This window comes from Brassica oleracea, chromosome C8 (genome assembly GCF_000695525.1).
Source record: "Brassica oleracea var. oleracea cultivar TO1000 chromosome C8, BOL, whole genome shotgun sequence".
Taxonomy (NCBI): domain Eukaryota; kingdom Viridiplantae; phylum Streptophyta; class Magnoliopsida; order Brassicales; family Brassicaceae; genus Brassica; species Brassica oleracea.
This window is the reverse complement of record NC_027755.1, coordinates 13652191-13667471: the sequence shown is the minus strand read 5'-3', so window position 1 is coordinate 13667471 and position 15281 is coordinate 13652191. Positions and strand designations below refer to the sequence as shown.

General features: G+C 37.1%; 2 protein-coding genes across 4 annotated transcripts; one reads left to right on the top strand and one right to left on the bottom strand.

The window, feature by feature from the left end:
- Positions 1-204: 204 nt before the first annotated feature.
- Positions 205-9346, bottom strand: LOC106312680 (Fanconi anemia group D2 protein homolog). Of its 3 annotated transcripts, none has more exons than XM_013750286.1 (33): positions 9275-9346; positions 8416-8462; positions 7476-7958; positions 6979-7402; positions 6646-6897; positions 6356-6568; positions 6136-6267; positions 5920-6049; positions 5785-5831; positions 5608-5709; positions 5416-5523; positions 5153-5295; positions 4956-5050; positions 4777-4855; positions 4636-4684; positions 4480-4560; positions 4128-4223; positions 3948-4051; positions 3354-3810; positions 3133-3174; positions 2842-3046; positions 2637-2770; positions 2321-2501; positions 1998-2233; positions 1829-1924; positions 1620-1715; positions 1502-1534; positions 1265-1393; positions 1101-1161; positions 958-1013; positions 822-878; positions 628-748; positions 205-488 (listed from the first exon to the last, which is right to left on the bottom strand). In XM_013750286.1, the coding sequence occupies exons 3-33, from the start codon at positions 7799-7801 to the stop codon at positions 346-348; spliced, it is 4428 nt and encodes a 1475-aa protein (XP_013605740.1). In that variant the 5' UTR covers positions 7802-7958; positions 8416-8462; positions 9275-9346; the 3' UTR covers positions 205-345. The 3 variants fall into 3 exon arrangements, with proteins under 3 accessions (XP_013605740.1, XP_013605743.1, XP_013605742.1); XM_013750289.1 differs by having other exon boundaries at positions 7476-7886; XM_013750288.1 differs by having other exon boundaries at positions 8416-8594; positions 9275-9319.
- Positions 9347-10191: 845 nt separating this feature from the next.
- LOC106309978 (myrosinase MA1) lies at positions 10192-13057 on the top strand. Its single transcript, XM_013747157.1, has 12 exons — positions 10192-10386; positions 10500-10560; positions 10642-10703; positions 10805-10880; positions 10967-11132; positions 11233-11488; positions 11617-11732; positions 11809-12029; positions 12137-12171; positions 12259-12376; positions 12494-12596; positions 12672-13057. Exons 1-12 carry the CDS (start codon positions 10213-10215, stop codon positions 12919-12921), a joined length of 1638 nt encoding a protein of 545 aa, XP_013602611.1. The 5' UTR covers positions 10192-10212; the 3' UTR covers positions 12922-13057.
- The last annotated feature ends 2224 nt before the right edge of the window (positions 13058-15281 follow it).

Sequence of the window (15281 nt, the reverse complement as noted above, 5' to 3'; positions counted from 1 at the left end):
ATACTGATTTTCGGGTCAGTTCAGGGTTTGGTTTTTCGGGAGCAGATATTATACCCAGCCCATTGGTCAATGACTAGACTAATTGCAAATATAAATTTTGTAGTGATCAAGATAATGAAAAAAAATCTATAGCTTCAAGATTTCAGCTAATGGGGCATGACCAGTAACTTGGAAAAGTAATGCAATTTTCTTATAGATAAAAACAAACAAAAATAACTATATAAGTGAAGTATAGTGTGAGAAACAAACACAAGTTTTTGTGTTCATCTAGATCCAATCTCACTGAGCTACGGAAATTAGGAAGATAAAAAATTGATCAACGTAGAAACTAAGTTATTAGCAATCTTAAGGTGACAAGGGAAGTTCATCCGCTTCCATGGGATCTTCTCCTCCGGACATGGTTTCTTCTTCTACCTCATCTGTTTCGTTATCTACATAAGCCTGAGAACTCACTATTTGTCCTCTCAAGTCCTTGTGTTTCAAGCTACCTGCAAAGTACAGAATCGCACTCAATAGTGTTTAAATGCTATTGAATATTAGAGAATCTATATAAATGATTTGCAGCATTCAGTAATGATTGAAGCCATCGAGATTTCGAAGAGAGATTAGTGTGCAGTCATGTCGTACCCATCCAGAAGTTGGAGCCGCGTGACGTTGTATGGAGAAGAGCCTTCACGTGAAACAGAAAGCGCTCTAAAGATCGCTTCGTTGCTGGTATTTTGCTGGTGATGGCTGTTTGTTTCATACCCTAAAAACAAACTCACATAGTCATTTCATCTTATATCTCTTACAAGGAAAAAGAAAAGGTTTCTGAAACTAACCTTAGCTTCAGAACATAGAGTCTGTAATGTTCTTGTAGCCTTTTGGAGATCTTTGACCTAATTCAAATGTCAGTTGAGGAAATTTTAGTGGACTGAGAGAGAGAGATAAAGGAAAAGGCGAAGAAAACCAACTTACCAGCTGGATGACTAATTCGTTATGATCTTGAATATGTGCTTCCAGGAAATCAAAAACTGCACATTTGTTGTTTCAAATGTCTAATAAGCCAACAAAAAGCCAGGTAATTCAACTCTTGTGTGATAAGATGGAAGATATTATACCTTTTAGAAATGAGTCCACATACTTCCCACCATACTTGATAGCCATTCCGTGGATTGTAACCTGTTTAAGTCATAATAACACCATCATCATTGCATTATATATGACAGTTTTTGCACACGCAATGTGCCTACGCTAATGGTACACGTCAAGGAAAATCCGTCACCTTATCATGCGAGCGACACAAGTTGACTAAAGACACTATCACATTTACAGTCTTCTGAATGTCTCTTAAGTGTGCTTCGGTAGCTTCAGATTGACAGTTTTGCCGTTTCTCTGAGCTAACAACCTTCACCTAATCAGGATCCACAAAGTAGAACAGAAAAGGCGAGAACTCAAATTGTATGACAGAGAAGGTAGTAGATCAGTGCAGAATCAGACAGAGCGAAGATGGATAACTGACCAGTTTGTTGAGAATTGCGAGATTTTCTTCATGCTGCATAAATCACCAGCAAAGATGAGGCTATTAGTCTATTACAGGAGACTGGAATACATACGAGATATCTAAGAATTTGCCTTACCAATGTCTTGTACCATCCTCTGAAAGTCGCTGAACATAGTGTAGGGAATTCATGATCATGAGCATCATCTTCTCCTGTTGACTTGGATAGAGAGGCCTAATGCAATCAAATTCCGGAGACAGTGCGCAAATGAGTTAATTTATATGACTTGACGTAGGATGTAACAGTCAATCAAAGTAAGGCCAGAGAGAGATTTCTTTACAACGTACCTGAGGCAAAATGGTACAAGCAAGTTCATCGAGCAAATCAGATGTGGATCCACTGGTTTCCAGGTATATTCGCAATATGTTCTGCACCATTTCACACTGCGGAAACCCAATATTGAGAGCGCTATCGTAAATTGTGATATCCTAGAAATTTGACATAAGATGAACATACTTTGTTCTTCAAACCCTTGTTATCAGTAGTTTCATCAATCCATTCATGCCTGAGAAGTTTCTCAGCCGAAGTTCCCAGTTTGGCATGCAGGCTGGGTACAAGACCCTGAATGGGACCTACACATCTCTTCTTAATAACTTCTTCAGATACCTTACCAATATATTTTTGTGCTGAGGTCACCACTAACTGTAGAGTTAGAAGACATTCGAAGGCCAGATCAAACGAGAAAGAACAAGCTGCAGCAACATTTAACAGTCTTAATGGGAGTTAAAATAAGATAAAATATGACAGGGAATAATAGGTAAATCAAAATAAATATTTACCGTTGTTTAAAATATCTTCAAAGAAACAATAGACGCCAATAAACAAGTAGTCCTTTGTTCCAGGTGAAGGGAAAGGTTGCAGATCCGCGAAGCTATCAACTGGAATGTCGGTGGGCTGGAAGGCTTCCAGAAGATCCAGTAGCAGCGATTTGTCTGTTTCGAACCCAGGGAGGGTCAACATCTGTGACATAACGTTAAAGTTTGGGAACTGAAGTTAGCATACTTGTATGTTTAAGTTTAAGAGGAAATAAATGCAACCAATATCGAACTACTCAAAATTGAATCACAAAATTGGTATCGGATAAGATATAATTACCTTGCTGAAACATAATAAAACTTCTTTGCACACCATTGTGTAAATCAGAGAATCAGACACTACTATATTGGATGTGTTCGGATTTCCCGCCTTAGCAAACTCATCTCTCCAAATAGTTTGAGAAGTTTCCTCACCTGTTATTATTTAGGTCAAATTAGAACAAGCTACATCAGTACCTTTAGGTTGAGATCTCTACTTGTCATACCTTTTATCAGTAAGGACATTGCTGTATTCAAATGCATCCTGAGGCTTGGAAAAAGTCCTTTTATTTGACTGACAAGTTCAACCAATTTGAACCTCCCTAAATTTCCTGGAGGGCTTCCACGTTTGAAAGGAAGTAGTTTACCAGGAGGAACAAGACTATCCAGCTTGGTATGAAGATCTTGTAAGAGATACAAATACAGGGGTAGCTAGCACAGAAAACAAGAAGAGGTTAAGGTCCATTTCTCATATCTAGAAGAAATTTAAAAGAATAATTTGCTATTTATCTCGGTACCTCAGTTTTATATTCAGGGTTTCGTATATTTTGGCTCTGCACCTGTATGCGAAAGTCCATTAAATTCCAAGAAAAATAAGAAGTCTTTATAACACCCACAGTTGATACAGATATTAAAAACTCAGGCTAAAATTCATTGTGAATTCGTGGGATACTTATATAGAGTATTTGTGAAGTAGATATCAATATTAACCCAGATTAAAAGGTTTCACTAGGCTGACCTTTGGAAATTTTAGGATGGAAAGGCATTGAGGAAGAAGAGGCCTGAATTTGAATCTTTGGGCTGCAAGGGCCGGGGAAAGTTGAGGAATCTTTACACTTAGAGATTCATCACCAGAACAAGTTTCATGCATTGACCCTGACGCTATCCTGCCATCTAACGATGAAGGGGAAGGATTTTCATGTAGCTGTGTTTGACTCGTAACTACTCCTGCTTTCTTGAAAGCGTCCAAAATAGTTGGCTGTCGCAAGTGTTCATCAACACTTGGCTGCTTTGATTTTTTGAATTTATTTTTCATGTTTCCCTTGCGTTGGGAAGCATCATCATCTTGTAGTTTCCTCTTCTCATTTTTCCTCTCTGGATGCTCAGTATGTTGACTTGTGGCTGAATAAGGGTGGAGCTCCGGTAGAGACTGAGGAGATAGCGTAATCAAATTGTTCAATAAGCTTTCCAAGAATCTGCTTCACCAAGTATTAGTTTGGCAGAGTTGTATATAGAATAGGCTTTATGACGCCTAAAAACATCTTAAACAAGATTGTAAAACACAACAGCACATCACGAAGCTTTGAACGGTGACAAAGTAGCATGAACATACATTAGATTTCTGAGTCGCATCAGAAGCTTTGTTGTCACATCCTTTTCTGTAGCCTGACTAATGCAGCCATCCCTTTTGTCAATTTGGGAACTGAAGGCGTTAAGCTGCAAAAGATAGCAAAAACATATGAAAAAGTTGTAGCACAGCAATGATGCAGAGAGACAAGGTCATGTCACTCACGAGTTCTCGTATCCAGTTTGCAGCATAATATAAAGAGAGAGAGAGAATTTCTCTCTGCTTTTTTGTCAGAGATTGCCATCCAGCTGCAGCAAAGTACTTTGACATTTGACAAGGTAAGCCAAAAATTAGTTAGGAGGGGCAGTATTGACAAGGTTAAATATGAAGACTTTCAGGCTTAACAAACTTCTTATGCATTTTGGAATTTTCAGCATTCAAATTTAGAATTTCAAACTTCCTAACAAGGCCTAACAAACTTCTTCTACAGTCATGCAGAAGTCAGAGAGCAGGTCAAAACTTGTCACTCGTTGAAAGCGTTAGCGATATGATTCTTGAAAAGAACAGTGCATCTCACCTTGGAAGAAGGAAGGTGCAAAGGGCATCCGAGCAGAGCATCAATTCCAGCAAGGGATCCACCATTTGTCAACCTCTCAACCTTGTTAACAAAAAAATTCAGGCTTGTTTTGGTTTCTAGAAATAGTCGCGAGTTTCAAGGGAAGGAAGATCATACAGATGATAGCAAAAGAAAATTTGAAGGAAGAATCTGCAGACAACAAGACCTGCAGGTAATGGGATCCTTAATTCAGTCATCAGTTGTCAGAGAGAATTGCTTTAAATTAATCAAGAGCAAAGAAAATCTCATAAAACCAACTCTGAGGATGAAGATGCCAGGGCCAAAATGTTCAAACAGATTGGTGATATACTACCATCCAAGTTCATCCAAAGATCCCCTATACGATTATAAGAAAAGAAATGAAGCTCAATCCATACAATGCTTAGAAGAGATTCAATTAATCTTAAGTAGAACCATGGTCAGTATATGTATTACACCTTCTAGTCCAGAATATGAACTCTTATTAGCCATTTCTCCGTTGTCAAGATCGGCCAGAAATAGTGACTCAAATTCTCCCAGATGCTTCCCAATCCTGAAGAACAGTATAAAATATCATCCGCACGAGGGCAATAAAGACTGTGTAGCTTTGAAAAGTACTAAACAACATAGCCGAAAAAATGACTGAAATCTTCACCACTCCATAATTTCTGGCTGAAGTAGTTTCTGGTTGAGAATGGCAGCGAACTCATCATAGAAAATAATTAGGGCTAAGTTAGACTGTCTGCAAGAGTCTACAGATGTCTTTAAGAGCTCCAAAATCTCCCCACAATCTGAAACCTGCTAAATGACAAAATTGATGGATATCCGTAGAAAATGCAACAGCTAAACAAGAGTAACTCTTGGAAATCGTGGTCGGGAGATCATTTCACTCAACTACTAAGACTTGCTCGATCTTACCTGAGATGATGAACAGTCCGGAACACTGGTTGCATCCCCAAGTGATGAAACAATCCTTAGAGTTCCAACTAATCCCATCTTTTGGTACTTGAGCTCTGGATGACTAATCTGCCGATATTAAAGTAATACAAATGAAAGTGAGCTGCCATCAACTTATATTCCCTAAGAAAGACGGTGAGATAATAACATTACCTGCTTCCTTACTATCATCATAAGTTCATTCGAAACTGAAGATCGAAAAGAATCAGGACTTGCACGAGCTGATAGTGCGAGGAGACTGAAAACCTCATAGACCTGCAATTGTGTTTACTTAATATACGACATATTTTTTCATACAATACAAAGCATTTTATAAAGATAAATGGCCACCTTATGCAAATTTTCCACGGTAAATCCCTCCAAGTAGTCCAAAATACCTATATCACACGACATAATCAGAAATTAGAAAAAGAAAACCACATGATCAGTGTTAGTGCGTATATACAAAAAAGTTCCAGAAAATACCATTTATGTGAGAAGAAAAGGGAAGGAGTTGCTGTGCATATTTTTTCACCAGAACCGTCATCATCTCTAGGACTGAACTGACCTCAAATTTGTTATCAGATCCCACATGTGTCACTAGGGCACCTAGTATCTGCAACCAATTCGACTTAGAACAAAAGTCGACTAATCATGCTACAACTTATTATACCAGGAGATGAAATGTTAGCATCTTCCTACCTCTTGTCTGGAATAATTGTCAGCAAATCCTTCAAAAAGACGAGTATAGATATGCGAGCCAAACTCCCTTGCTTTTTCTTCTTTGCTTGACAAGAGGTGTTCAGCCAAAGAAATAAACGATCCAAAATTATCCTAGAGAATGAGTCATGTTAATTTTGCAAAAGAATAGTCCCACATTTTGCAGGAATCAGACACATCTAAAAAATGTTGTGATGATCACCTTCACAAACTCTTTATTGCCACATATACATTGATCAAGCAAGGCTTCTTGTATGCATCCATCAACCACTTTCTTCTTAAATATCTTCTCGATGCTCTTCCTGATGGGATCCCCATTCATATACATGAGAATAAGCAGCCATATATCGATTACCTTGAAATCTCGAGGTTTCTCCAGACCATTCAGGTCCTTTATGATTTCTTGACAGAGTATCTACAAAAGAAGATAAATAGACGCCAGATAATGATGACAAAACATTCTTAAACTACTACAAAACGAAACCTACTTACATTCTTAAACCGAAGGCTTGATCTCAAAGCATGGAGAATAGAACCTTCTGAATTATATGCAGGTGCTTTTCCTTTGAGTTTGTTTTGAGAAGCACAAGGTTGTGAGATTCCGGTGAACTTCAACTGTTGGCGTATCTGGGAGATTATTCTTCTAACATTTGCTTGAGTAGCAGCAAGAAGCAAGAACCTAAGTAGATACGGCATATGCTCTGCGTCGATTGTTCTAATACATGATATCGCTACTGTAAGCGCCTCCAAGAAAGAAAGAAAAAATGGCATTCCATCAGTATCCATGTAAAATGCATAACCTTTAAAGCTGAAACTCTCTCTCACCTGTTCTTGCAATTGATCATCTAAATTGAGGTTAGAGAAAGAATCAAGAACTGGAACAACAACAGAAGAATCCTCCTGAAGCATCTTCTCTAGAGAATCAACCACAGCACGAGAGATGTGATCCCCAATAATCTCCGGCAACGATCCAATGATCTCCTTCTTCAAGTGCGGAGGAGAGATCGATAGAACTTCCATCAGCTTATCGGTGAACACATCGGGATTAGCAATGAAGTCGAGCCAACGGAAATGATTGATGATGAGGCGAGCAACATCCTCCTCAAGGGAACATCCAGAAACGACGTCGAAGTACTCCGGAAGCTTCTCGAGAAGCGTTTCTTGTAGATCAAGTTGGATGGGAGACACAAGGAGGAGGTTACGGACTAATGAGTCGTCTCTCTTTGTTGATGAACAAGTGGAAAGTACTCTACAGTAGATATGAATCAAGCATGGTTACAGAGTGTGAATTTCAGTTTTTAATTTCGAGTGGAGTTACTGACCTACGAAGATTACTCGGAGATTGAACGTACGATGAGAATCCAGCTACGAAAACTGAGCGGAGATCACTGACGCTATCTCTCTCGGCGGAGCAAGACGAAAAGCGAGTCGTGAGATGGCGGCGGAAGGCGTGGAGATCGGAGGGGAGACATGGAGGACCGTACGGGTTGTTCAGTGTGCAGCCAGCTTCCGCTAGAATCGCAGTCATCTTCTCCACCGCGTCGGGTTCATCGGTGGATTTCTTTTGCGGCTGGGGGAATTTGGGAGGCGGAGCAGATGAGGAAGATGGCGGAGGCGGTGGAGGCTTTTTGCGAGAGAGAAACACCATTTTTTTCCGGTGACGATTTCGCCGCTTGATTCTCCGATTGACGATTTAGTGAAAGATGTTTTGTTTTCAAAATTTTTGGTAAACCCTGACGAAGCAAGCGCCAATTTTGTTTAGCAACGAAGCGCCATTGTATCATTAACACCGACACGCGATCGGTCTACGCAAAAGTAAAACGGCATAGTGTGTAACTAAATACATGTAGAGTTTTAACTACACTAGCTAAAGATGATTGGGAAGCCATGTTCTAAAACTAGTCGGCTTAGCCGATTAATCAGACAATAATTGCTAGGCCGAGGCGAAAACCACCAATTCGGTTGAATAAATCGTTGACCGCCGTCAAATACTTAAAGCAGCTCCAAGTGAGGCTTTAACACAGTTTCTATAGATTAAAATATTATAATAATTTTTTTTTAAAATATATATTAAAAAAAAATCCTCCTATTTTAGTGGGGTCAAGTGACCCCCAACAAAACAAACCTCCGGACAGAACTGCTGTGATCACAAAATAAACGCTAGGAAGTAAAAACCAACCCAACATGGCCTCGTTATATAGGGATCAAGGTGAACTTAAACATTATGTGCACTTTATTGTGTAAATTTCATATATAACTTACGTGCAGATTGAGGAGTAGAAACCTCGCCAGTGGACAATGCTGTTCACCTACGAATAAGAATTATTTATGAAAGACATGCGTCCACTTGGACAGAATCGGATTAGTAGATTATAAACATCAAATGTCTTAGAAAGTAATACTAATAGCTTAGAAGATAAAAGCCTATCAGGCCCCCGGTCCTGTCACAAAACATGTAAAGCATATGCTTTAGGCCACTATATATATCAGTAACTCGTTGACAAAAAAAAAATCAGTAACATACAAATCTAGGCCACAAATCATATGCTCTAATATGTTTTTTTGGAAGAAATCTGCTTAACGTGGGAATTCAATGCAACATCTCTCGAGAACTATGTCATCTATTACTGTGTTTTCCTATAGTTTTCTTCTCATTTCTTTTACGGTCCATGTTCTATTTGTTGTTGTTATTCATTATATGTATACATATAGTATCAATTTTTTGGTCTAAATATATCTCAGCTATTTATTGGAAATTTAATTCAAGTGTATAATTCAATTTGCGTGTCTTAAATTTGTTATATATTTATAGTTCTATCCTAAAAAAATGTTTGTCAAACAAATTAACAAATATCTACTAATGGAAAAGTATGGTGAGCTTACTTTTAATTTATTATTAATGTATTTTATTTAAGAGCCCAAAATTAAGATATTTAAAAGTCGGTTATTAGATTTTTTAGTTAAAAATTAATAGATGGTTTCTTATATTCTCGTGAAACTCAAGACCTCAGTTTTATTAATTAGCTTTAAGCCACTTAGATAGTCGGGCCGACCGCACTATGGCAAGATAGACATTTCCATAATTTTTGCTGATTAACCGTAAAATGTAGAAAAGCATTACCTCACTGCTAGATATCCACGCAACGAATCGGCAAGTCCATCTCCTGCACCACAACTGTTTTGCAGATGATCAATAACGATTTAAATAATATATGAATTGGTTGTTGCTTTCTTTTATCGGTTGGAGAGAGAGAAAGTCTCTGGTTTCATGTGATAAATCATCGAGCAGCGAAAAAATATATGCGGTGACTGTCAGCGGTGAGCCGATGAGGCTTGTGATGAATGTGGCCTTTTGGATCACATGATAATTGGTTTTCTTTTTCTTACGGCATTGTTACTTCAGATTGAAGAGTACGTATAGTACGTATCCCTATAGACTTTTCAATAACTTTATGGCGTTCGAACTCCAAGTCAAATGTAAAACGGCACTGAACATCATCTCTACTAGAAGAAAACGTTTATTGGGGAGCTAATTAGTACAAGGAATCTTGATGCATGTCGTTATACTTTTGCGCAAACCTTTGACCCATGCTGCATTATGTCACCGTTGACTCATCAATTCTTTGTAAATTAGTGTGTGTTTTGCATATCACCTTCCGGTCGACTGAATTTTCATGCCATGCATTCATTATTAGAAGCTCATGGAACCTTACTCAACTCTTTTGATACCTTGTTTGTATTTTTTCTGGCCAAGTTATTCTAATAAATATAAAAATTCTACCCCATCGTCATTTACCAGATTAACTTTAAAATGATAGTAATCAACCGATAACAATTGACATAAAAATCCAATATTTTCTTAATGAAATGATCGATTGAAGAGCCAACCACGGTAAAAAGCCACGGGTTTCATGTCACCTACACCTCTTCCAATATATTAATCAAGACACTAAGACAAGAAAATGCATACGTTACTCTTCTTTGTAAAGGCTATATAAACCCTAGATCGGTACAAAGGTTACATATATACTACACAGCACACACATCTACAAATTAACCATGAAGCATCTTGGGCTCATATTAGCTTTTCTATTAGCTCTGGCAACTTGCAAAGCTGATGAAGAAATAACTTGCGAAGAGAACCTGCCATTCAAATGTAGTCAACCTGATCGTCTCAACAGTAGCAGCTTCGAGAAAGACTTCATCTTCGGTGTTGCATCTTCTGCTTACCAGGCATGTAACAAATAAACCACTAATATTGTGTTGTCATACGTCACTTTACGTACAAAGAAAATCATTTAAAACACTACAATCCAAAATTGCATGTGTTTTTTTTTTCATTTCAGATTGAAGGTTGCCTAGGTCGTGGACTTAACGTTTGGGATGGTTTCACACACCGATACCCAAGTTTGTTGTTTGCATGGTTATATATATAATATTGGTTACGTGTTCGTATACACTTATAGTAATGTATTTGTTTACTATCAGATAAATCAGGACCCGATCATGGAAATGGAGACACTACTTGTGACTCATTTTCATACTGGCAGGTAAATTTCTCAATATATATATGTGTGCTAACTAATGTTATTCACTGACTTATCTATCAACTACGTGTGACTTGACATGCAACTATATATATAAACTGCAGAAAGATATAGATGTGCTGGACGAACTCAACGCTACTGGTTACAGATTCTCCATTGCGTGGTCAAGAATCATTCCAAGTATGTACACATATCACTGATCCATGTATATATATGTGATTTCTTGGAAAGAATAAATATACGATACATATGAATATGATGAGCAGGAGGAAAGAGGAGCAGGGGAGTAAACAAAGATGGTATTAACTACTACCACGGACTCATAGATGGACTCATCGACAAGGGCATAACACCTTTCGTTACGCTCTTTCACTGGGACCTTCCTCAAGTACTACAAGATGAATATGAAGGTTTTTTGGACCCCCAGATCATGTATGTTACATTTATGCCATGCATGCTGCTTATTAAGAAAAGACGAAAACATACAAAGTTTTGGTACTGGGTTAATGAAATGATTCTGTTATATTTGCAGACACGATTTCAAAGATTACGCGAATCTATGTTTCCAAGAATTCGGTCATAAAGTAAAGAACTGGCTCACGATCAACCAGCTCTACACAGTGCCTACGAGAGGCTACGGAGCAGGATCAGATGCACCCGGTAGATGTTCTCCAATGGTTGATCCTACCTGTTACGCCGGTAATTCTTCAACAGAACCCTATATCGTTGCACATAACCAGCTTCTCGCTCATGCCACGGTGGTCGATCTTTACAGGAAAAATTATTCGGTGAGTTCTCCATTTTGTGACTTGTGTAATCTAACATATTTGACTGATCAGTTATCAAAAAAGTAATCCAACATATCTGATTCTGATTTTAATCACATCATTGTGTATATATATCTGTGTGACCACAGCATCAAGGAGGTAAGATTGGACCTGTGATGATAACTAGATGGTTTCTTCCATATAATGACACTGATCCAGACAGCATAGCTGCAACCGAGAGGATGAAAGAATTCTTCTTGGGATGGTATATGTTTATAAAATAAACTTAACATTAGCATATGTTGTATATATAAACTGATGAAAATGTGTATGTGCATCAGGTTCATGGGGCCGCTAACAAATGGAACATACCCTCAAATCATGATAGACACTGTGGGTGAACGGCTTCCATCGTTCTCTCCAGAAGAATCCAACCTCGTAAAGGGTTCATATGATTATCTTGGTCTCAACTATTATGTCACTCAGTATGCCCAACCAAGCCATAATCCAGTTCATTGGGCTAATCACACTGCCATGATGGACGCAGGCGCAAAGCTCACATGTACTATATATATTTCCACTTAGTTAAAAACTTAATTTATTTACCCACTCTTTTTTTCAAATTACAATATTCGGTGACCATCAATTATATCATACTTGTGTTTACAGATATCAATGCAAGTAATCATTCCATTGGTCCACTGGTATGTATGCATGATCCACCCATATCCTTCATTTATTTGCTAACCAAAAATCCCTTTTTCTTATTAATATTTGCTTCCCATTCTCAGTTCGAGGCAAACAGTGACGAAACCAAAAACTCCTATTACTACCCTAAAGGCATTTATTACGTAATGGACTACTTCAAAACCAAATACTATAACCCGTTAATCTATGTCACTGAGAATGGTGAGTTCTATTACCCATCTCTAAATTCGTCTTTAAATGTTAAATGTAATTTGAGGTTGGTTCAAGAAATTGACAAAAAAATACTATGGATTGTTCATATTATAACGGTTTAATTAGGAATCAGTACCCCCGGTAATGAAACGCGTGATGAGTCTATGTTCGATTACAAGCGCATTGAATATCTCTGCAGCCATCTCTGTTTTCTCAGTAAAGTCATCAAGTGAGTTGATGCTTCTCTCCTTCCTGTGTATGCACGTATGACCTCTAATGAATGATTCATTGTTCCTGCTTTTAGGGAGAAGCATGTCAACGTGAAAGGATACTTTGCGTGGTCTCTTGGGGATAATTATGAATTCTGCAAAGGATTTACCGTCAGATTCGGACTCAGTTACATTGATTGGAATAATGTCACTGACAGAGACCTCAAACTTTCTGGAAAATGGTATCAGAAGTTCATAAGCCCTGCCATCAAGAACCCTCTGAAGAAAGATTTTCTCCGCTCGAGCCTCACCTTCGAGAAGAATAAGAAGTTCGAAGATGCATAAAATACCCAACCCACTTTAGTTCCCTCATCAAGATCATCTTCATGACTCCTCTTTCTATATATATATCAGGAGCTTCTACCTACCACTGTATAAATTCTCAATAAAGCTCTTTGCAGACTATAATGAAAATTATCAATAAAGAAGATGATCATTCTCAATAAATACTTTGTTTTCTACATTATGTCAAGGGATGGAGAAAAGAAACCAGCCAAACTTAATCTATACTATTAAAGCAGGATCATATTGTCTTTTTTACCTTAGCCTGCCATTTCTTTACTAACATTGCATGTTTCATTAAGGGCAATCAAGTAATATTAATAACACATCTATATTGGGCCATTTTTTTTGGATTCAGCTCACTGTCCACATCAGATCTCTCTTGGTTCATTTAAGCCGATTAAGAAATCAGATCCAATTCTCACATTTTTTTTTCTTTGGGCCATTTAGTTCAAGTTCAAAAAAAAAAATTCAACCATTCTTAATTTTTTTTTATTTTCTTAATATAATTTAAGCATTCATAAAAAAATTGATTTTTTCATTGAAAAGTATAAATCTTTATTAAAAGTATATAATTATTTTTATTAAAAATATTAACCACATAATAAAATTAATTTATCAGAGTTATATCAACTTAATTCATTGAAAAAATAAAGTTTAAGTTTTTAAACATAAATAGTCATTTAAAATGAAACACAATAAAGAAAGATAAAAAGTTTAAGTCTTTTATAAAATAAAACATAAATATATGAAATATGACATTTACTAAATATTTGTCAATTGAAAAAAAAAAGGAAAATAAATCCGCGCTTTGAAAGCGCGGATCAAAATCTAGTTAAATGCTTAAACTAAAACCAAATTGAATTCTGTTTACACACCAATTATTTTTATTAATTAAAAGATACTTTAATGGTTGGTGGGGGGAATAACTAATTAAAGAAACTCGTCACAGAAATAATCCCAAACGTGCAAATTGATGGTGGTCACAAACTTTACAATTTTATTCAGTTATACGGGAAAAAGGAAGAAATGAATCAAAAATAATTCTGGGATCAGTTTAAAAGAGTTCCATACGTAGTAAACAAACGTTTGCACCATAGAACACAAGTTGTTTGTAATACATGAAGTCGTTGCATAATACTGTTGCGGTACGACGTGGGAATAAAGAGGAATGTGACATATATAATTTATGATACGTTGATACGGTATTGGAGACTTGTTGAGAATATTCAAATATTTGATAAGACCATGATTAACCCGAGTCTCTTAACTGGGGTTTTTAACTTCGGTTAAAAGACGGTTTTTAGCAAAAATCTAAGAAAAGCTAAAAACTGTCTCTTAAATAAGAGATATAAGAGCCGTCTCTTAGCCGAAAAGTGTAAAAAACAAAAAAAAAGTATCAAATCATGAGTTAAGAACTCCGGCTAACAGACCGAAGTTAATCATGCCCTAAGGATGAACACTATATTGCAGATCTTTCTATACTCGAAGTTTGACGTCTTATTCCATAAATACAGAGTTTATGAGTCAATTAATTAGGTTAACAAAAATATTGAGAGAAAAGAGAAGAAGACGAGTTTCAGTCTCATTTAGAGGGCACAATTCTACTTGCTTTCCCATGAAATCTAGTGTGCAAAGAATTTGGTTTGAAGTGATAGAACCGTATTATATAAACTACAGAGAATTGAATATTGTAAAAAATAAAATTGATAAAATTATATCAAAGATTAAGAAAAGAGGATGATACAACTGCAGAGTCGAGATATTATATCTTTCTGTAACTCAAAATACGTTATGTAGTGCGATGGTTCGATAACGTAATGAGTCCCATGATACAACTGCAAAAATCTTCTGATTTGTGTCACTCTATCAGAAGCCTGGCGAAACTAGTTTTGTGTATACTCTCAGATTCAAAAGAAAATCAAAGAGAAAGAAAAGAAATATGGAGGATTGTATTATTTTTCTATGTAAAATAATGAGCTTAAGCTGAGATAATCCTAAATAACAACATCAAAATAGGCTAATCCTCCAATTCACTACAAGAAAACATGGGGATTCTGATGGCCGAAATCGTCAGAAATTCGTCGGAATAGACCGATTCCGACGAATTTCTGACGAACCTGTCTGTCACTATCGTTTTGTCGGAAAAAAAAAATTCGTCGGAATTTCGTCAGAACTTCCGACGACTTTCTGACGAATACCGAGAAACGTCATTCTGACGAAGTTCCGACGATATTACGATGGGGACACACGAGACCAGAGTTCATCGGAAAAACTAAGTACCGATGGAGAACGTTCCTCGGACAATTCCGACGTAGTGGATTCCTCGGTATATTCCGACGGACGTTGGTTCGTCGGAATAT

Coding starts and splice junctions, on each gene's coding strand:
- LOC106312680 (XM_013750286.1), bottom strand. CDS start 7,801: ATGGTGTTTCTCTCTCGCAAAAAGCCTCCACCGCCTCCGCCATCTTCC. Junction 1,925..1,997: donor ACAAGGGTTTGAAGAACAAA/GTATGTTCATCT, acceptor GGGTTTCCGCAG/TGTGAAATGGTGCAGAACAT. Junction 1,716..1,828: donor CTTGTACCATTTTGCCTCAG/GTACGTTGTAAA, acceptor TGATTGCATTAG/GCCTCTCTATCCAAGTCAAC.
- LOC106309978 (XM_013747157.1), top strand. CDS start 10,213: ATGAAGCATCTTGGGCTCATATTAGCTTTTCTATTAGCTCTGGCAACT. Junction 10,387..10,499: donor TTGCATCTTCTGCTTACCAG/GCATGTAACAAA, acceptor TTTTCATTTCAG/ATTGAAGGTTGCCTAGGTCG. Junction 10,881..10,966: donor GTGGTCAAGAATCATTCCAA/GTATGTACACAT, acceptor TATGATGAGCAG/GAGGAAAGAGGAGCAGGGGA.